Consider the following 24,265-nt stretch of genomic DNA (forward strand, 5'->3'; position numbering starts at 1 on the left):
CGCGTCACACCAAAAGACGTTAAAAGATGGTACTTGTTGTTACCCTGTCTGGCGCTCGGCATTAAGGGGCTAGAACAAGGACTGGTCGGCTCGGAGTCAGTGTACTGTGTTTGAGTGGGGTATTCATGTTAAACTGTGGCATGGTATCTCAGTGGGCCAGCAATGTGGGTGCAATAATCTTGAACGCGACTTAACTGATCCCTTATTTCGCATCGCCTGACCCAGATGGCGGAGAAACAGTAGGGGTTATCAAGAATTTCTGTTTTATGAAAAATCGTACACTTTCATATTTGCAAACAAAACATTTATCTGTGGAATGTTTGGTGCAGGATGAGCGAAGGGGTGAGTGTTGTTGTTCGACCGGCTGATGAGTGTCATCTCATAAAATATTACTGTGTCAGCGGCCTTAACTCCTAGACGAATCTGTTTCTGTGAAACTCAACTTAAGATTATGTGAACCCAAAAGAAATACATTAAATTAATGCTGTCATTGTTTGCAGAAGTAGTGGACTCAAACATAGTCCTCATCGTGTTTTGTTCGAATTCACCACTTATATACACCTGATGTTATCGCGCACGACCCCAGGATAATAAATTAACCCTATCTATATCGGCCACTGCTGCTTCGTGAGATGACAAACTAGGTTATCAAACCCATGTTATATAACCCATTGTACATACACGAGGAGCTCTCGTGCAGCCCGTGCATATATTGCAGACGTATTGTATTGTGAATGGCCCTTTCTAATGTATGCTGTCCATGCAGAATTATACCACACTATCTGCACAAAGGGGTATTGATTCCACAAGGTGAAGGTCGCGAAGCACACCAGCTGATCGTGTTCTGACAGATGGATTTCCGTTGTAGACCACGATGAGGTATTATATACGCTAGTTAGGGGCTCGCGGTAGCAAATCTGTCCACCGGTTGTCTGTGCGTGCCCTGAATAAGGATAGTAGATGTGTGTTAGTTCGGCGAGGCTGCCGCGTGGTGCGGTTTGTGTATTGAGTTAAAGGTTGCCACGGGGTCAACATTGTGTGACCGAGATGCGAGGTCGCGCTGCAACAGTATATATGTGCCGAAGATGATGCACCAATTCCACACACCAGACTTCCATTAGGCCGTGATAAACTAAATTAAGAATGGTCAAGATTACTGTGTATAATATATCAAATTAAAAATGTCAAAATGAATGTTCAGATCTGACATTATGAGGTGAGGTGAAATGGGGTTTAACGTCGCGTCCAAGATTATTGCACTTATATAGCGACGTGCATGTGTTTGTGTGGCTACTTGTACTAGTCCGGACTGATGCCGATATATAGTGCTAGCTCACTGAGATACCATGCGACAGTTTAACATGAATACCCCACCCAGACACATTATGCTGACTCCGAGTCGACAATGCAGTCCTTGTTTCAGCCCCAGGCAAGGTAACAACAAGTACCATTTTATTACGTCTTTTTGCTATGACGCGGCCGGGGATCGAACAAGCGGGCGGGCGGACACTCTACCACTAGACCACGGAGGCGGTCTCAGACATTATGAATGATATCTAGGTGTGACCGTGCCAACACCCTCCTCTCATAAATCCCGATTACCATCCATTTTTCACTCTGGGTCTCGTTGCCCACCCCTGATTCCCGAATACTACTTAAAGATCCGGGCTAGAATATGGCTTTAGCAATCCATGCTGGCCATAAGAGGCGACTAACGGGATCGGGTGGTCGGCCTGGCTGACTTGGTTGATGCTTGTCATCGTGTCCCAATTACGTAGATCGATGCTCATGCTGTCAATCACTGAATCGTCTGATCCAGGCGTGAACATATCTACTCAATCCTATATCAAAGTTCACAGCTAAATTTAGTGTGGTGACCTGTTAAATGGACAAGCATAGCTCAAAACAGTCTATATCAAAGGTTGTCTATTGTTCCAGCTATCCAAGATGACGTCCACTGTGACGGACAAGCAAACCCTTGACAAATTTCTGAATCTTGACCAACCGGATGACCGGGTCATGGCAGAATACTTGTGGATTGACGGCACAGGGGAGGGCATTCGGTCCAAGTGCAGGACGCTCGACTTCGACCCTAAATCTCCCAAAGGTAAGGGGTTATTCTTATGATGAGTGTCTCACACAGACAAGCGGGTCGAGGGGGAGTAGACGCCGGCCAACTGACAGTCCCATCAGATTCAAATCATCAAAAACCCGAGCCGTGAACATCCGTGTTAGAATTGGTCGATCAACGATCAACGGACGGGTGGTCAGGCTTGCTGACTTGGTTGATCCATGTATATCTCAATTGCGTAGATCGATGAATTGCTCAGGATGTCAGTCACTGGATTGTCTGGTCCAGACTCAACTAATTGCAAACAGTTTGTCAGTTTGACACAAGTTACTAATCCCGCCAACACGTGGACCGGATGTGGGCACCAAATCCTAGAGGAGCCCCTCTTCAAGTTGTACGCCCAGACACACTATATGCAGTGGACATATAGGGGGGATATTGCTGAGATAATGTCCAGATACTGCTTAGATATTGATGAGATATTGATGAAAGCAGTGTAAAATCAGACTCATTTAACCCACTCGCCCCTCCAAACGTGCTGGAATACGATTATATGTCTCCAAATAGCGCTGTAATCTGGCACACAGACATTCAAACAACAGGAACTCCACCATACTTTGGCAAGTCTGTATTTCTTCATTTAAATATGTTAACAGACGATTCAAGGATTAAAAGAGTTACATATCAGAGACGAAACGTTAGTCCAATAACCCTGATAAATGTTGTAGTTGTCTGCCCCTCCACCCCCCCCCCCCCCCCACCCCCACCCCCCCCCCCCCCCCCCCACCCCCCACCCCCCACCCCCCCCACACACACACCACCCATTACGCTATGGTAAGTAATGGCAATACTTATGATCTACTTCAGATTGCCCCGAGTGGAACTTCGATGGATCCAGCACGTACCAAGCTGAGGGGTCCAACTCTGACATGTACCTGACGCCGGTGGCGTTGTTCAAAGACCCCTTCCGTCGAGGCAAGAACAAACTGGTGCTGTGTGAAGTCTACAAATACAACAAAAAGCCAGCAGGTAACGGGACGGACTTTGTGGTCCAATTCGCCATTAAGATATACCGTCACCATCACCGATACTTTAGTGTGTATGGATGACGTAAATACGTAATTTAACATTTCTGTTGTGGTACAAAAACATGTTTGTTTTCTGGTGTTAAGATGCAATTTTCACCGGCCTGTTTCAGAAACCAACCGACGCATGACCTGTGACCAGGCGATGGAGAAGGCGCGGGAGGATTTCCCCTGGTTCGGAATTGAGCAGGAGTACACACTGCTGGACTATGACGGCCACCCATTTGGCTGGCCCAAGAACGGGTTCCCGGGCCCCCAAGGTAGGTCACTGGCCCGTGAAGATCCCGGGTAGAATAGGTCTTCAGCAACCCATGCTTGCCGTAAAAGGCGACTATGCTTGTCGTAGGAGGCGACTAACGAGATCGGGTGGTCATGCTTCAGACTTGGTTGATGCATGTCATCCATCCCAATTGGATCCATGCTCATGTTGTCAATCACTCGATTGTCTGGTCCAGACTCGATTATTTACAGACCGCTGTCATATAGCTTGAATATTGCTGAGTGTGGCATGAAACAACAAACCAACCAACCAACCAACATTGAGCGCCTGTTGAGGAGTTTGGGCCAGAACAGGTCCCCAGTGCCCTAAGCTTATGTCCCTACTAGTGAGAACAGGCCACCAGTACTCTGTCCTTGTTTCCACATGGGAGAACAGGTCCCCAGTACCCTCTGCTTGTTGCCCGTAGGGAGAACAGAGAAGGGGTTGTCTTGACATAGCAGGAATATAGCTGAATATAGCTGACTAGCTGAATAAAATAACATTCACAAACTAACTACAGTTCGCAGACATGGGCCTATTAATGACTAATTGTCCGGCAATTATGACATACAGAACAGTTCTGGTGTACATTGTAACCTCTTGTCTCCAGGTCCCTACTACTGCGGTGTCGGAGCCAACAAGGTGTACGGCCGTGACGTGGTCGAGGCTCACTACAGGGCGTGTCTGTATGCGGGAGTTAAGATTGCTGGTTGTAACGCGGAAGTTATGCCTGGACAGGTCAGTAAATATGAAACACATCTCGACCCACCCCATTTGCCCTCATGATTCAACTAATGATTCCTGTATTTTCGGAGAAACAAATGCCTCCACCTGATATTCAGAGACTAAAGGAGCACCGTTAAGGTTGTCCGATCTTAAGGTTTTACCCTGAATTCCTATCTTATCATGTGTCTCCGTCAGCAAGTATTGCCATGCGGCCCATTTGAGGTTATCCTGTTTATCATCCTGTCCAACCTTCCTGCTTCACCTTCCAGTGGGAGTTCCAAGTGGGGCCCTGTGTGGGTATATCCATGGGAGATCACCTCTGGGTGGCCAGGTACCTTCTACACAGAGTCGCGGAAGAGTTCGGAGTCGTTGTGACCCTTGACCCCAAACCAATGGAGGGCGATTGGAACGGCGCCGGCGCTCACACCAACTACAGCACCCTGGCCATGAGAAACAAAGGCGGTCTCAAGTATGTAATCCATTTTAAACGTCTGATAATATTTTCGAAAAGAGATCTTTTGGATATGAATGAATGTACATTGAAACGAACTTGTTTATGGATGGAGTTTTTAGTGTAATAATGGTTTATTTAATCGGCAACTTAAAACCTCATTTTCGCCAAAAAGAATCAAGAATTATTCAGTGTCATTGTAGACTTCACTTTGATCTTGAAGAAAATTTGAAAAATATATTAAAAAATCATCAGGCCTTTGCGAAATAGAAAAAAAAATCATAATTTTCTTTAAAAAATCAGAAAATCCAATGCTATGCGAAAAAAACAGCTGTGGTGTTGTCAATGAGATGGTTCCTTATCATCGTGGTATCTTGGGCCTTTTAGGACATTTCATTGACATGTGATATGTATCCATGACATCAACAGTGGCCCTTGACACCCACCCGTTACAGACTACTCTAGCATATTGTCACGTGACAGAGAGACTCACCATGGTTGGGTTAGGTGTCCCTGGTATGACGTCAAAGATGTAATCAGATACTTTTTCGCTTTGACATGGATGTCAGCCTCCACATGTCGTTTACCCCGCGATGGATACTGTTTTACAATATGCCTGTTAACAGACCTGGGTGTATGTTTCTTTTCGTTTATTTCGGTTTATAAGGCAGACTTTTGATGTGAGACGTTTGAAATGGCATTCACACATTGTACCCATGTTGGGAATCGAACCCGGGTCTTCGGCATGACGAGCGAACGCTTTAACCACTAGGCTACCCGACCACCCCCATTGATTACAGGGGTGGGTTGATCAGAGGATGGTGTTGCACTAGAACTGATGTACTGAAAATAATGACGCTCCCCTAATGCTTGTCATATTTTCGGATGACCACTCCATGTCCTTGTACATTTTTTATATGTCCCGCCCCTAAAAGACAAAATGCAAAAGCTCTTTGTTTTAGTATAAGATATCAATTTTTCATGGCCCCCTGCAAATATGTGTATTATATTTATGACACTCCCCTCGTCATATTTTTTTTTTGACCTTCCGATTGCCTCTGACCCACCTATAATAAATGACCGGTGTCTAATACGTGATAAATATCGACCGAGCAAGACGATACCACTTTATTTCCAGGTATAAAGAAGTAATTGAGAACTCGTGCATACATCTGTTTAACACTGTTGGCATTAGTAGACGCCATCCCTTTTGACGATATTGCAGTGGATTTCCGTTAAAACATAATATATTGGGTTTCGTATGTGGCCATGTAGGTTGAAATCACAAATTTAAAAAATTTCGTGCATTTACATGACACATGTTTTGCAATAATATTTAAGTCACGCACGGGCGGTTGGGTATCCTAGTGGTTAAGGTGTTCGCTCGTCCTGCCGAAAACCCGGGTTCGATTCCCAACTAGCTACTCTGTGTTTCTTGTGTTCCCCGCCGTGATATTGCTGGAATATTGCCAAAAGCGGCGTAAAACCATACTCACTCAGGCACGAACGATTGTCGCACGTAATTGCAATGTTTTAGTACCTCGTTAGTAACTGGTGTCGTCTCTTCACAGGGTTATTGAAGAAGCCATTGAGAAGCTCTCCAAGCATCATGTACGGCATATCAAAGCCTACGACCCTCGTGAAGGCAAGGACAACGAGAGACGTCTCACGGGACACCACGAGACTTCATCCATCCACGACTTCTCGGCCGGTGTCGCCAACCGCGGAGCTAGTATCCGTATTCCCCGCCAGGTGGCGGAGGATGGAGAGGGCTACCTGGAAGACAGACGCCCATCCTCCAACTGTGATCCCTACTCCGTCACTGAGGTTATAGTGAGAACAACAATACTCAATGAATGAGATGAGAGGATATTTTGGGCGGAAATCTCAACTCGTGACGGCGCACTGGTAGACATTATTTCTTCATTAACAATCCCACATCACTGCAGTTCTCATGTGGACATGTCAGTCTGATTCACAACCCCAAAGCCGTTCGGGCAGATGGAATCTACATCGTTCCCTCAACCAATGACCTTATCTTATGTGGCGACTGTGATATTTTTGTAGAACTAGGTGCATTCGCATCTTTAATTTTTTTTTAAAAAGTATCAAAATTTGAAAGACTCTTTTCAGAACATTCCTGGCTTGTCGAAAGGCAGCTTTGAAACGTACAATGCTTTGGATTTATAAAACATATTTTTGTATTAACTCAAAAGAATCTGCAGTAAGATTACTAACATTTGCAGATAATCAGATTTTGAGACAATAATATATTTTTTTGTATATAGTTCAATAAATACTTGCATTGTTTTAGACTGACTAGAGATTTGATCTAAAACATGCAGGTAGTGGCTTGGTCAAGCAGTGACACGGGAGACAAGTCGGTAGTACGTGTCTTTTAAACTGTGTATTGTACAACGTTTTGTTCGAAAACATTAATGTTGTCTAATAAATGTATATATGTTATACGTTTCGTTCTTTCTACTTGTCTGTCGACCGCCTCCGTGGTGTAGTGGATAGCGTCTGTCCAAGGTCGGGGTTCGATCCACGGCCGCGTCCTACCAAAGGACGTTAAAAGTTGGTACTTGTTGTTTCCCTGCCTTGTGCTCGGTATTATAGGGATAAACTGGTCGGCTCGGAGTCGGCTTATGTGTCAGAGTGGTATCCATATTAAACTGCGCCATGGTATCTGAGTTGGTTAGCACTTTTTAACCGTCATTAGTCTGGGCGAGAAGAATAAAAAAACACGCACGCTACGCACTCGCACACACACGGCTATTGTTCCACGAAGGCGTAATTAACGAAGTCAGTTCACTTCTTGCGGGAACATTCCTCTTTCTTCAGATTGAAAGTGGGTTCTGGTTATTGGCCACCGAAACATACAACCACCTTCCATTTCTGACCAATATATTTCTGTCCCTATGTTCTAATGCCTGGCAACCAAGTGGCAGTAACTGACTACCCGATACACTGTCGCCACCTCTGACCACCAACACTATATTGTGCTGTATCCGGGCCTCCTAGTGTTGCCACTGCCCACGTGGTCTAGTGGATTGGGCGTCTGTCGAAAGAGCCAAAGTTCGGTGCTTCGATCTCCCGTTCGCGTCATATCAAAAGACGTTAAAAGATGGTACTTGTTACTCTGTCTGGCACTCGGCATTAAGGGGCTAAAACAAGGACTGGCCGGCTCGGAGTCAGTATACTGTATCTGAGTGGGGTATTCGTGTTAAACTGCGGCATGGTATCTCAGTGGGCTAGCACTATAAATCGGCATCAGTCCGGACTAGTACAAGCAGCCACACACACACACACGTGCATGAACGTCGCTATGTAAGTGCAATAATCTTGGACGCGAAGTTAAACCCCATTTCACCTCACCTCACCTCATCTCACCTCTGAAGCTCTCGAATATTAAACTCGTTCCTTCAACATCGTCACTTGTTATCACTTGTTATCACTTGTTATCTCCTCTACTGCAGTATGTATACGCAATGGACACAACCTGCGTAATTGTAAAGGATAAAAAAATATGATAAAACTATTGAATACACTAACCACGAGTTTTCAGGTTTCCCCATTTTACCCAGTAGGATGGAACTGCGGAAATCTCTCTGACCTATCCATAAGTTCAGACACATAAAAAGCTTGGATCAAAGAACGTTCAAAGACGACCCCTAGATGACTTTTTGTTTTTTGGCTGTTTGTTTGTTGCTTAACGCCACACTCAGTAATATTCCAGCTATACGACGGCGGTTTGTAAATAATCAAGTCTGGGTTGCTGAAGACCTATTCTACGCCGGATCTTCATGGGTCCCTATATGACTGAACCAAATGTATCGACTTACTGGGTACCTGGCTACCTTTCCACCTCCAAAAGAGGATGCCTACCCATCCCCCTTCCAACCCATTTTCATATTTCACAAACTTGGGGTACAGGATACCTACCCATCCCCGCCCACCCGATCTCATATTTCACAAACTTGGGGTACTGGATACCTACCCATCCCCGCCCACCCGATCTCATATCTCACAAACTTTGGTACAGGATTCCTACCCATCCCCGCCCACCCGATCCCATATCTCACAAATTCGGGGTACTGGATACCTACCCACCCCCGCCCACCCGATCCCATATTTCACAAACTTGGGGTACTTAATGCCTACCCATCCCCGCCCACCCGATCCTATATTTCACAAACTTGGGGTACTGGATACCTACCCATCCCCGCCCACCCGATCTCATATTTCACAAACTTTGGGTACTGGATGCCTCCCAATCCCCGCCCACCCGATCCCATATCTCACAAACTTGGGGTACAGGATACCTACCCATCCCCGCCCACCCGATCCCATATCTCACAAACTTGGGGTACTGGATACCTACCCACCCCCGTCCACCCGATCCCATATTTCACAAACTTGGGTCACTGGATACCTACCCATCCCCGCCCACCCGATCTCATATTTCACAAACTTGGGGTACTGGATACCTACCCTACCCCGTCCACCCGATCCCATATTTCACAAACTTGGGGTACTGGATACCTACCCATCCCCGCCCACCCGATCTCATATCTCACACACTTTAGGTACTGGATACCTACCCATCCCAGCCCACCCGTTCTCATATCTCACAAACTTGGGGTACTGGATACCTACCCATCCCCGCCCACCCGATCCCATATTTCACAAACTTGGGGTACTGGATACCTACCCATCCCCGCCCACCCGACCTCATATTTCACAAACTTGGGGTACAGGATACCTACCCATCCCCGCCCACCCGTTCTCATATCTCACAAACTTGGGGTACTGGATACATACCCATCCCCGCCCACCCGATCCCATATTTCACAAACTTGGGGTACTGGATACCTACCCATTCCCGCCCACCCGATCTCATATTTCACAAACTTGGGGTACAGGATACCTACCCATCCCTGCCCACCCGATCTCATATTTCACAAACTTGGGGTACTGGATACCTATCCATCCCCGCCCACCCGATCTCATATCTCACAAACTTGGGGTACTGGATGCCTACTCATCCCTGCCCACCCGATCCCATATCTCACAAACTTGGGGTACTGGATACCTACCCATCCCCGCCCACCCGATCTCATATTTCACAAACTTGGGGTACAGGATACCTACCCATCCCCGCCATACCGATCCCATATTTCACAAACTTGGGGTACTGGATACCTACCCATCCCCGCCAACCCGATCTCATATCTCACAAACTCGGGGTACTGGATACCTACCCATCCCCGCCCATCCGATCCCATATCTCACAAACTTGGGGTACTGGATACCTACCCATCCCCGCCCACCCGATCTCATATCTCACAAACTTTGGGTACTGGATACCTCCCATCCCCGCCCACCCGATCTCATATCTCACAAACTTTGGGTACTGGATACCTACCCATCCCCGCCCACCCGATCTCATATCTCACAAACTTGGGGTACTGGATACCTACCCATCCCCGCCCACCCGATCTCATTTCTCACAAACTCGGGGTACTGGATACCTACCCATCCCCGCCCACCCGATCTCATATTTCGAAAACTTGGGGTACTGGATACCTACCCATCCCAGCCCATACGATCCCATATTTCACAAACCTGGGGTACTGGACACCTACCAATCCCCGCCCACCCGATCTCATATTTCACAAAGTTGGGTACAGGATACCTACCTATCCCCGCCCACCCGATCCCATATTTCACAAACTTGGGGTACTGGATACCTACCCATCCCGCCCACCCGATCCCATATCTCACAATCTTGGGGTACTGGATACCTACCCATTCCCGCCCAACCGATCTTATATCTCACAAACTTTGGGTACTGGATACCTACCCATCCCCGCCCACCCGATCCCATATTTCACAAACTTAGGGTACTGGATGCCTACCCATCCCAGCCCACACGATCCCATATTTAACAAACCTGGGGTACTGGACACCTACCCATCCCCGCCCACCCGATCTCATATTTCACAAATTGGGGTACATGATACCTACCCATCCCCGCCCACCCGATCCCATATTTCACAAACTTGGGGTACTGGATACCTACCCATCCCCGCCCACCCGATCCCATATTTCACAAACTTGGGGTACAGGATACCTACCCATCCTCGCCCACCCGATCTCATATTTCACAAACTTGGGGTACTTAATGCCTACCCATCCCCGCCCACCCGATCCTATATTTCACAAACTTGGGGTACTGGATACCTACCCATCCCCGCCCACCCGATCTCATATTTCACAAACTTTGGGTACTGGATGCCTCCCAATCCCCGCCCACCCGATCCCATATCTCACAAACTTGGGGTACAGGATACCTACCCATCCCCGCCCACCCGATCCCATATCTCACAAACTTGGGGTACTGGATACCTACCCACCCCCGTCCACCCGATCCCATATTTCACAAACTTTGGGTACTGGATACCTACCCATCCCCGCCCACCCGATCTCATATCTCACACACTTTAGGTACTGGATACCTACCCATCCCCGCCCACCCGATCTCATATTTCACAAACTTTGGGTACTGGATGCCTCCCAATCCCCGCCCACCCGATCCCATATCTCACAAACTTGGGGTACAGGATACCTACCCATCCCCGCCCACCCGATCCCATATCTCACAAACTTGGGGTACTGGATACCTACCCATCCCCGCCCACCCGATCCCATATTTCACAAACTTGTGGTACTGGATACCTACCCATCCCCGCCCACCCGATCTCATATTTCACAAACTTGGGGTACAGGATACCTACCCATCCCCGCCCACCCGTTCTCATATCTCACAAACTTGGGGTACTGGATACATACCCATCCCCGCCCACCCGATCCTATATTTCACAAACTTGGGGTACTGGATACCTACCCATTCCCGCCCACCCGATCTCATATTTCACAAACTTGGGGTACAGGATACCTACCCATCCCTGCCCACCCGATCTCATATTTCACAAACTTGGCGTACTGGATACCTATCCATCCCCGCCCACCCGATCTCATATCTCACAAACTTTGGGTACTGGATGCCTACCCATCCCTGCCCACCCGATCCCATATCTCACAAACTTGGGGTACTGGATACCTACCCATCCCCGCCCACCCGATCTCATATTTCACAAACTTGGGGTACAGGATACCTACCCATCCCCGCCATACCGATCCCATATTTCACAAACTTGGGGTACTGGATACCTACCCATCCCCGCCAACCCGATCTCATATCTCACAAACTCGGGGTACTGGATACCTACCCATCCCCGCCCATCCGATCCCATATCTCACAAACTTGGGGTACTGGATACCTACCCATCCCCGCCCACCCGATCTCATATCTCACAAACTTTGGGTACTGGATACCTACCCATCCCCGCCCACCCGTTCTCATATCTCACAAACTTGGGGTACTGGATACATACCCATCCCCGCCCACCCGATCCCATATTTCACAAACTTGGGGTACTGGATACCTACCCATTCCCGCCCACCCGATCTCATATTTCACAAACTTGGGGTACAGGATACCTACCCATCCCTGCCCACCCGATCTCATATTTCACAAACTTGGCGTACTGGATACCTATCCATCCCCGCCCACCCGATCTCATATCTCACAAACTTGGGGTACTGGATACCTACCCATCCCTGCCCACCCGATCCCATATCTCACAAACTTGGGGTACTGGATACCTACCCATCCCCGCCCACCCGATCTCATATTTCACAAACTTGGGGTACAGGATACCTACCCATCCCCGCCATACCGATCCCATATTTCACAAACTTGGGGTACTGGATACCTACCCATCCCCGCCAACCCGATCTCATATCTCACAAACTCGGGGTACTGGATACCTACCCATCCCCGCCCATCCGATCCCATATCTCACAAACTTGGGGTACTGGATACCTACCCATCCCCGCCCACCCGATCTCATATCTCACAAACTTTGGGTACTGGATACCTCCCATCCCCGCCCACCCGATCCCATATTTCACAAACTTGGGGTACTGGATACCTACCCATCCCCGCCCACCCGATCTCATATCTTACACACTTTAGGTACTGGATACCTACCCATCCCTGCCCACCCGTTCTCATATCTCACAAACTTGGGGTACTGGATACCTACCCATCCCCGCCCACCCGATCCCATATTTCACAAACTTGGGGTACTGGATACCTACCCATCCCCGCCCACCCGATCTCATATTTCACAAACTTGGGGTACAGGATACCTACCCATCCCCGCCCACCCGTTCTCATATCTCACAAACTTGGGGTACTGGATACCTACCCATTCCCGCCCACCCGATCTCATATTTCACAAACTTGGGGTACAGGATACCTACCCATCCCTGCCCACCCGATCTCATATTTCACAAACTTGGCGTACTGGATACCTATCCATCCCCGCCCACCCGATCTCATATCTCACAAACTTGGGGTACTGGATGCCTACCCATCCCTGCCCACCCGATCCCATATCTCACAAACTTGGGGTACTGGATACCTACCCATCCCCGCCCACCCGATCTCATATTTCACAAACTTGGGGTACAGGATACCTACCCATCCCCGCCATACCGATCCCATATTTCACAAACTTGGGGTACTGGATACCTACCCATCCCCGCCAACCCGATCTCATATCTCACAAACTCGGGGTACTGGATACCTACCCATCCCCGCCCATCCGATCCCATATCTCACAAACTTGGGGTACTGGATACCTACCCATCCCCGCCCACCCGATCTCATATCTCACAAACTTTGGGTACTGGATACCTCCCATCCCCGCCCACCCGATCTCATATCTCACAAACTTGGGGTACTGGATACCTACCCATCCCCGCCCACCCGTTCTCATATCTCACAAACTTGGGGTACTGGATATATACCCATCCCCGCCCACCCGATCCCATATTTCACAAACTTGGGGTACTGGATACCTACCCATTCCCGCCCACCCGATCTCATATTTCACAAACTTGGGGTACAGGATACCTACCCATCCCTGCCCACCCGATCTCATATTTCACAAACTTGGCGTACTGGATACCTATCCATCCCCGCCCACCCGATCTCATATCTCACAAACTTGGGGTACTGGATGCCTACCCATCCCTGCCCACCCGATCCCATATCTCACAAACTTGGGGTACTGGATACCTACCCATCCCCGCCCACCTGATCTCATATTTCACAAACTTGGGGTACAGGATACCTACCCATCCCCGCCATACCGATCCCATATTTCACAAACTTGGGGTACTGGATACCTACCCATCCCCGCCAACCCGATCTCATATCTCACAAACTCGGGGTACTGGATACCTACCCATCCCCGCCATACCGATCCCATATTTCACAAACTTGGGGTACTGGATACCTACCCATCCCCGCCAACCCGATCTCATATCTCACAAACTCGGGGTACTGGATACCTACCCATCCCCGCCCATCCGATCCCATATCTCACAAACTTGGGGTACTGGATACCTACCCATCCCCGCCCACCCGATCTCATATCTCACAAACTTTGGGTACTGGATACCTCCCATCCCCGCCCACCCGATCTCATATCTCACAAACTTGGGGTACTGGATACCTACCCATTCCCGCCCACCCGATCTCATATTTCACAAACTTGGGGTACAGGATACCTATCCATCCCCGCCCACCCGATCTCATATCTCACAAACTTGGGGTACTGGATGCCTACCCATCCCTGCCCACCCGATCCCATATCTCACAAACTTGGGGTACTGGATACCTACCCATCCCCGCCCACCTGATCTCATATTTCACAAACTTGGGGTACAGGATACCTACCCATCCCCGCCATACCGATCCCATATTTCACAAACTTGGGGTACTGGATACCTACCCATCCCCGCCAACCCGATCTCATATCTCACAAACTCGGGGTACTGGATACCTACCCATCCCCGCCCATCCGATCCCATATCTCACAAACTTGGGGTACTGGATACCTACCCATCCCCGCCCACCCGATCTCATATCTCACAAACTTTGGGTACTGGATACCTCCCATCCCCGCCCACCCGATCTCATATCTCACAAACTTTGGGTACTGGATACCTACCCATCCCCGCCCACCCGATCTCATATCTCACAAACTTGGGGTACTGGATACCTACCCATCCCCGCCCACCCGATCTCATTTCTCACAAACTCGGGGTACTGGATACCTACCCATCCCCGCCCACCCGATCTCATATTTCGAAAACTTGGGGTACTGGATACCTACCCATCCCAGCCCACACGATCCCATATTTCACAAACCTGGGGTACTGGACACCTACCCATCCCCGCCCACCCGATCTCATATTTCACAAAGTTGGGTACAGGATACCTACCCATCCCCGCCCACCCGATCCCATATTTCACAAACTTGGGGTACTGGATACCTACCCATCCCGCCCACCCGATCCCATATCTCACAATCTTGGGGTACTGGATACCTACCCATTCCCGCCCAACCGATCTTATATCTCACAAACTTGGGGTACTGGATACCTACCCATCCCCGCCCATCCGATCCCATATCTCACAAACTTGGGGTACTGGATACCTACCCATCCCCGCCCACCCGATCTCATATCTCACAAACTTTGGGTACTGGATACCTCCCATCCCCGCCCACCCGATCTCATATCTCACAAACTTTGGGTACAGGATACCTACCCATCCCCGCCCACCCGTTCTCATATCTCACAAACTTGGGGTACTGGATACATACCCATCCCCGCCCACCCGATCCCATATTTCACAAACTTGGGGTACTGGATACCTACCCATTCCCGCCCACCCGATCTCATATTTCACAAACTTGGGGTACAGGATACCTACCCATCCCTGCCCACCCGATCTCATATTTCACAAACTTGGCGTACTGGATACCTATCCATCCCCGCCCACCCGATCTCATATCTCACAAACTTGGGGTACTGGATGCCTACCCATCCCTGCCCACCCGATCCCATATCTCACAAACTTGGGGTACTGGATACCTACCCATCCCCGCCCACCCGATCCCATATTTCACAAACTTGGGGTACTGGATACCTACCCATCCCCGCCCACCCGATCTCATATATCACAAACTTTGGGTACTGGATACCTACCCATCCCCGCCCATCCGATCCCATATTTCACAAACTTGGGGTACTGGATGCCTTACCATCCCAGCCCACCCGATTCCATATTTCACAAACCTGGGGTACTGGATACCTACCCATCCCCGCCCACCCGATGTCATATTTCACAAATTGGGGTACAGGATACCTACCCATTTGAGGGGCCATATCTTACACCACGAGATCTGCCCGAGGGAGCTGTTTCAACAGGACAACGCTCCACCGCGCACAGCTCGTGTCACGGTAGACTACCTTCATAATGCCAACATCAACGCCTTGCCCTGGCCGTCGAGATCTCCAGATCTCAACCCAATCGAACACCTCTGGGATGAACTCGACCGACGCCAACGTCAACGTCAGAACACGCCGCAGATACCCCCACAACTGGGCAACGCGTTACAAGCAGAATGGCGCAGAATTCCGCAGAACAGAGTTCATACACTTTTCCAGTCAGTGCCGAGAAGATACAGTGCCGTGATTGCTGCCCGGGGCGGTCACACGAGATACTGAGTTCAGCGCAACCTTGTGGCCTTATGTGTCATGACAATGAACAGTTTTCAATGCCTTTGTACAACGACATGTAATGATCGATCTCCAAAATTTTAATTTTATATTTGCATCTATGATATTAAATTAAATATATCGACTTTATTTGGTACAATAAATTTACTAAATTTCTACCTGTGCGGTTTTTTTTAAGAGTGTGGATATATTAAAGGGAGGGACTATGACCATTGTGTCAAGGTCTATACGTTGTCAGTAGTTCCATGTGTTATCCCTTGGTAATATAGGAAATCTTCAACTTACAGACACAACACATCACATTTTTGTATTAGTAGATAACCAAAATTATTTATAACAGACATGAATAAAACTTTGCAAAACTTTCAGTTAACCTTAACCTTGGGCGGCTTTAGGAATTTCACACTATTTCGTCATGCCGCAGTTCTGGTCCTGTCGTAGGCGTTGATCAATCTCATCCTAGACATGTTCTGTGATTGAGTCCTGGAGAAACAGCCAGCAATGGCAGTGCAGCAATGTAAAAATGTGCCTCAAAAAGCCTGTTACACCACGTTCAACATTTGGGCGGCAATTGGCCTGACGCAACGTGACGTTATGTTCCTGCATTTTCACAAAGGGTAGATCATGATCTCGAACGATATCGCCCCGGTTGCGTACGCCATCCAAACTGTCAAAAACAATGACGAGTTGTGTTCTCCTATGAGTTGTGATGCAACCCCATAACACAACCCCAAAACTGACGATATCGCAAAATGAATAACGCCAGCGTCGCTAAAAACACCTGCTGAACATACGACTCGGCGGACGTCATACAAGGTAGGCTATATTACTCAATCGGACTGAGGCCCGTTTCATAGCGCTAACCCACTGAGATACCGAGCCGAACAGTCCGTGTTTTATTCCCCTAATGCCGAGCGCCAGGCAGTGAAACAACAAGTACCATCTTTTAAGGTATTTTGGTATGGCGCGGCCAGGGAATCGAAAACACGATCTTCCGCTCACGGGGTGGACCCTCTATCCACTAGACCACAGAAGCGGCTCAGAGGAAGAAGCTTGATGCTCAAGTAAAAAGTCGTCTCGCCGAAGACCCGGGTTCGATTCCCGACATGGGTACAATGTGTGAAGCCAATTTTTGGTCTGCCCCGCTGTGATATTGATGGAATATTGCTAAAAGCGGCGTAAAACCATACTCACTCACTCACTCACTCGAGTAAAAAGAGTCCAAAACATCGGACTAATTATAATGATAAAGACGGCGTTTGCATTTTGAAAAACTTAAAACATCAAAACTAGGTTTTCACCTGATATCATTTACTTCGGGAATTTGCCCTGTGTTTTTAGTACGTGCCTGTTCTTTGACCAAGTTTGTTTTTTTATCTAGCAGTGTTGACAACTTTATGTTGTTGTCATGGTGATGACAAGACCCTGACATAACAGTAGAGCAAAACAACCTGGTACATGCGGTTAATACATGCGAGCACCAGGTGAACACGTGTGATCCATTCGTACTGCATATATTTGTTGTTGTTTAAAGGGGAAGTGTACTGGCAAAAATCACATTCTTTCTTATTTCAAACCAAACGCAATTTTAGAATGAGTTCATATCAAATTCGCACAGTGAAAGTTGGAAGCTCACAATAAGTGTGAAAATGTTATAAGGCCTTCGTTTCCCGATCTAAGCAGGCCAGAGTTATCCACCTTTGATTATGACGTAATTGACGTGAATTTAACTGGGTCCCTGTCTAGTCACAACGAACCTTCCATTTAACGCCGCAGTCAGCAGTATTCCAGCTTCGTGACGGCGGTCTGTAAATAATCGAGTCTGGCCCAGACAATCCAGTGCTTGACATCATGAGCATCGATCCACGTAATTTGGAAACGATGCCATGCAATCAACAAAGTCCACGAGCCTAACCACGCGATCAATTTAGTTAAGGTTATGTTGCTGGTGACCTATATTCTTTCCCGGAATTTGAACCCTCCTCCAGTATGAAAACTGCCAGAAGACCATCTGCTTTCTTTCGCCAACGTTATAGCGAAATATGTGTGATTTGAAAGCTGCAGACTTGTCAAAAGAGCTGCTGCAGCCCTCGTAACATCACGGGAAAGACATACAGTAAACCACGGTTATAACGAACTCAAAGGGACTACTATGTTTAGTTCGTTATAACCGTAGTTCGTTATAAGCATATATACAGCATAACTGCAGCAAATAGTCGGGACTAACATGTAAGTTCGTTATATCCGTCAGTTCGTTATAAGCGTGTTCGTTATAACCGTAATTTACTGTATTCGGTATGTGTCTGTGCAATTCTTCCCTGGCGAAGGAGCAATAATACATTTCAAACAACCTAGAAATCATTTATAGATTTACTCCTGTGTGCACGCCTAGTGAAACAAATACACAGTACATTGTATATCAAACAGCCCAAGTAACATAATCAAAGCATATCAACAAACAAACAAGTTTATCCTGGTGTACCTGCAGTATCTATCAGTTTATTCGTGTGCTTCGAATGTTTTACGAAAACGGCACCGACTAAACTAAATTCAACAGCACGGTAAATTAAACTCACGAAACAGTAAATATCACGGTTCCATTGGAAAATGTCCTTGAAAAATATTCTGTTACAGTAGCGGTAGTGACTGGAAACGAGGTTTATGGTACCACGCCGTCACAAAATACAGTAAAAATTGACGTACGTTGTTCAGTAATGTTAACAGCGTGACACGTCCTATCGGCTTTGCTCCACCCTACATAATTGTGATAAATAGACACATAAAACAGGGCGTGTAGTATATTCTAAGCGAGTTGCAATTGCAATATTCCAGCAATATCAAGGCGGGGGACACAAGAAATGGGCTTCACACATTGTTCCCATGTCGGGAATCGAACCCAGGTATTCGGCGTGATGAGCGAAAGCTTTAACCACTAGGCTACCCTACCGCCCACTGACTGAACGAAGGTGGGGGTAAGAACAGTACAATTCTGTCAAGGGGACCGATTTTCCCGTTGTACAAAACGAGTGTAGCGTTAAGTCTTAATTTCTTTATAAAGTATACAACATCTTTATGGATGGGGTCATTGTCGGTAATAAATTAAGCATGCGGGAAATATATTCACGTCGTTAAAGGTAGTTGGTTTAGTTATCTTGTAACTAAAGTCAAAACTGAAATCAAAACTTTTTTCACCTGACTTCATTGTTTTTGTTGAATCACGCTGTTTAATAAATAAATGCCTATGGTTTGACTAAGTGGAGTCAAAGGCGCCGCGATTCGCTGTGCAGAGTTGCGTCCCTTGGGCACGCCAGAAACCTAGGATTGTGGGTTCGAATCCCGGTTCGCCCCGATTATGTTTCTAGGTTTGTCAGCACCATACCTGTGCTCGTGGGTTTCACCGAAGTGGTAAACGTCTGAGACCTGCATCACTTCGGGCTTTCCTCCCACATTAAGCTGACACGCCGTGATATAACTGGTATACTGTTAAAAGCGGCGTTTAACACATCTCACTCACTCACTCGTAGCCCGACGGCGTAGACAGTTGCATCTTCGCGAGGCCAGGGAGTTAACTGACTACAAAAGTCAAATTTCCACCCTTGACGAACTAGGCTGGAATCATGGAGTAATAATCTGGCTTGACTAACGAGTCTATGAATAGTCCAATCAAAATCGACATCCGGTTCGTCATCTGCCATGCAGATTTCGGTCGATTGCGGAAATTGCAAAGCATGCTTACCGTCAATTTAGCGTCAACAGAAGTTTTCCTAATCTATTCATATTTTTAATCAAGGTGCTTACGTGATTCGATGCACTTCGCGAAGTAAGACCCGTTTTATTACAATAAAGATCTTGATTATCGATCAAATCATCTTAACTGGGCGCCGCCATTTTGTTTGAAGCAAATGCAATTGATATGAGAGGTGGAATCATATTGGTCAATAGGAGGGACAAAGAAGGGACATAACTCGTAATAGCCACTGGTGGCGCTGCGATCGAGCTTAGAAATTCAAGCCTAGTTCGCCAAGGGTGGAAACTGGACTTTTACAGTCAGTTAACTTCCTTGCCTCGGGAAGATGGGATCGCTGCCATATTACCAACCATGTATTATCTGGTCCAGACTCGCGTATTTACAGACCGCCTTCATACAGCTGGAATATTGCTGAGTGCGGCTTTAAACACCAAATACACACATCTTGGGCCAAAGGCCCTCTCATGTTCAAGTATGATTTTGGTTTTAGTATGTAAATCTTTTCTGAGAGCCTCTAAATTTTGACACATTTCAGGTTTCATAAGCTTTCAGTACAGTTATAAACTGACGTCCAAAAGAAACTTTACCAACTGAAAATATAAAATTCAGACAAAGTATAAATTATATTTCGATGAAGTCTCTCTAAAACACATAACCTAAATACAACAATAGGGTATGCAGTGTATGTTAATCGTCTGTTACATGTTTGCGAGATAACACGCGAAAAAGTGTAAAAACACGTGCACAACGGACAACTGCAAATGCACGTGCGGGTAAGGGTATAAAACGATTGCAACGGCAAGTCTGACATCCACAGTGATAAAAAAAACACAAAAGAAATGCCACGACTCACAGTCGAACAACGTGAACGAGCCTTGGGTATGGTACAGATGGGAGCCACCCACGCCCATATTGCACGAACCTTCGCTTGCTCCCGTGTTGCCGTTACAAACTTGATGCAACGTTACAGACAGACAGGGCGGACCGCTGACAGGCCAAGAACAGGCAGACCCAGGTTGACCACGCCCCATGATGACCGGTACTTGCGTACCTTGCATCTCCGAAATCGCTTCCTGACAGTGACCTTATCGGCGACAAATGTCTTAGGTCACAGGGTTAGTCGACAGACAGTGGCCAGGAGACTCAGGGCTCATGGAATCAGGGCTTTAGACCATACAGAGGACAGCTATTGACAGCGAAACATCGTCGACTGCGATTGAGATGGGCCCGGACTGTACGACGTTGGCAACGACGTGACTGGCAGAGGGTTGTCTTCACTGACGAAAGTCGATTCTGTATGTTTAGGGCTGATGGAAGACAACGTGTTTACCGCCGAAGGGGTGAACGAACGACGGCGTGTTGCGTGCAGGAGGTCGTACCATATGGTGGAGGGAGTGTCATGGTGTGGGGAGGGATCTGTGGGCAGGAGAGGACACCGCTGGTCATCCTTGACGAAAACTTGACAGCTCAGCGTTACATGGATAACATTCTTCGTCCAGTTGTCCTACCATTTCTCCAACAGCAGCCACGTGGTGTCATTTATCAGCATGACAACGCTAGAGCCCATACAGTCAGAATTGTCACTAACTTCCTCGCAGCCAACAACGTCAACGTCCTGCAGTGGCCTGCACGCTCACCCGACATGTCCCCCATAGAACACTTCTGGGACTTGATGGATCGTCGTGTTCGACAACGACCACACTCTCCAGCCAACCGGCAAGAACTGATCTTGGCCCTCTAAGAAGAATGGCGTCAAATCCCACGTGACCTCATCAGACGACTGACTTTTTCTTTGCGTCGAAGAGTTTTTGCGTGTATTGAGGCATTTGGTGGTCACACACGCTACTAATGACTTGTTATTGAACGTGAGCGATTGTTTGTGTACTCTGCCTATTGTTCATGATTCTGAAAGCTCGAGTTTTGTACACACCCAACTTTGGGGGGCTCTGACGTCATTCTCGTTCGCGGTATGATTGTCATTTTCAGTGTTGATTATGTTGATATATTGATCTTCTCAATACACTTTACTTCATGCATGTATGTTTTGTTGTTTTTGAGCAAGAGTGATTTCAAACTCTGGTAAAGTTTCTTTTGGACGTCAGTTTATAAGTCCCAATCATGCAACTATTGAAATGAACAAAGTTTAAAACGCTTTCACATAAACACAACTTATAACTTCTATGTAACTTTTTTATGTTTTCCCCATTTTTTAAACAGGGGCCAAAAGAGCCCCCATCCTACCGCGCCTCTCTTTACCTGAACAGTGCCACTGAATTGGTTATATCTGGATCAACGAGTTGCTTCTTAGTGACTACTTCATGCTATCTATAAAGGAAACATAGTGTTATCACCATGTTAATCTGATGTAGCTGGGGCGGTCGGGTAGCCTAGTGGTTAAAGCGTTCGTTCGTCACGCCGAAGACCATTTCTGGTGTCTATTGCTGGAATATTGCTAAAAGCGGCGTAAAACCATACTCACTCACTCACTGATGTAGCTGTAACATTGTCATGGACATAGTTCAGTACTGTATACCATCTGTCTGATTGGTTAACTGTACGGGTCAGGGGAGGATGTATCATGTTACAGCTTATACAACTGACTATAGCTTGGTTACGCTGTTCGCACACGTCACAAAGCGAGTGTAATATATGTCACGCCATAAATCAGATATAATGTCTACCAATGAATGCGAGGGTGAAGCACCCCATGGGGTGTGTTAAAATGGACACTTCTGATTGGTTGATATAAGAAGCGAGAAGGCGAGAAGGCTCTGACCTTGACAGATGCCTCGGGTATCCCAGCTCAGATACAAATTGTGAAGTAGAGCTTGAAATTTTACATACTGATTCTGAACAAATTCTAGTCACAAAAGAAATAAAGAGTTTTGCACCGATTAATGTATGCTACGCTCCTCCAATTACGACCAATCTACCAGTTAGATTCCGGTTAAATCCTCAGCAACCTATGTTTCATGTAAGAGGCGAATAATGGGATCGGGTGGCATGTCTTCGTCTCCTAATTGCGTGGGTCGATGCTTATTACATCGACCTTTGGATTGTCTCGTCCAGGGGCCCCGTTCCACAAAGCGATCTTAGTGCTACGTTGATCGTAAGCTTATGCTGAAGTATGGGAGTTACGACCAACTTAGCACTAAGATCGCTTTGTGGAACGGGTTCCAGATCGATTATTTACAGAAATGCGTCTTATAACTGGAACATTGCCGAGTGCGGCGTTAAACAACAAACAAACAATACCTTCCCCTCCGACGTTTGTGGTTCGAATCCCTGATTTGTTTGGGTTACGATTCCTAGTCCTCGCGGGTTTCATCAACGTGATAAACATCCTTAAAGTGCGTCATTTCCGGTTCCTCTCACGTCAAGCTAATTCGTCATCACAGGAATGCTGTTCACGCCAACTCGTATTCATTAGGCATGCATAGCCTCTAACAATCATGACAACAGTCATGCATATAAATTATGCTATTTTAATACACGATTCATGTATATTTAATTTAGATAGCCCCTGTTAGGTCGCGTGGCATCATTAACTTACAGACAGGTATGTTATGTAAGTGACCGCCTCCGTGGTCTGGCGGTAGAGCGTTCGCCCGGAGAGCGAAAGGTCGGGTTTCGATCCATGGCCGCGTCATGCCAAAAGACGTACAAGCACGCACGCACGCACGCTTGCAAGCACACACACACACACACACACACACACACACACACACGGAATCCCCGGTGTCGCCTATTGTTCAGTCGTTTGAGTTTGTGTACTCTGTGTGTTGTCAGTTGTCAAGGTCGGGGATACTGTTAGTTAAAGTCCGTGAAGCGTGGTGGGCGACATAGCTAGATGAGCCAGATAAACTAGAAACTGTAGCAATGCGTCCTGACGAAGGATAAATCTATGAACCAAGCAACCTGATTCTGGCTTCATTGCAAGAATATTAGGACGAGTATATCGTTAAAAAAAGAATTGTTCATGATGCTCGGGATGTCAAGACTCGTGAAATAATAACTAATGATATCTTGTAGCAGGTGTGCTTTTGGCGTGATTATATGGGTTGAAACATAATCATGAATAATATCGTGAAGAGCATTGCGTATACCATCGTGACTAGCATTGCGTATACCGCCGTCAATAGCATTGCGTTCACCAACGTGAATAACATTGCGTATACCATCGTGAATAATATTGCGC

The 24,265-nt window shown here is 47.2% G+C and overlaps 1 protein-coding gene across 1 annotated transcript; it reads left to right on the plus strand.

The window, feature by feature from the left end:
- Nucleotides 1-330: 330 nt before the first annotated feature.
- On the plus strand, nt 331-7,058 carry LOC124142471 (glutamine synthetase-like). The gene is made up of 7 exons (XM_048389729.1): nt 331-342; nt 1,939-2,107; nt 2,939-3,100; nt 3,270-3,416; nt 4,026-4,153; nt 4,411-4,610; nt 6,164-7,058. Exons 1-7 carry the CDS (start codon nt 331-333, stop codon nt 6,450-6,452), a joined length of 1,107 nt encoding a protein of 368 aa, XP_048245686.1. The 3' UTR covers nt 6,453-7,058.
- Nucleotides 7,059-24,265: the final 17,207 nt, after the last annotated feature.

Source organism: Haliotis rufescens, unplaced genomic scaffold, assembly GCF_023055435.1.
Source record: "Haliotis rufescens isolate VD_foot unplaced genomic scaffold, xgHalRufe1.0.p SCAF_8, whole genome shotgun sequence".
Classification (NCBI taxonomy): domain Eukaryota; kingdom Metazoa; phylum Mollusca; class Gastropoda; order Lepetellida; family Haliotidae; genus Haliotis; species Haliotis rufescens.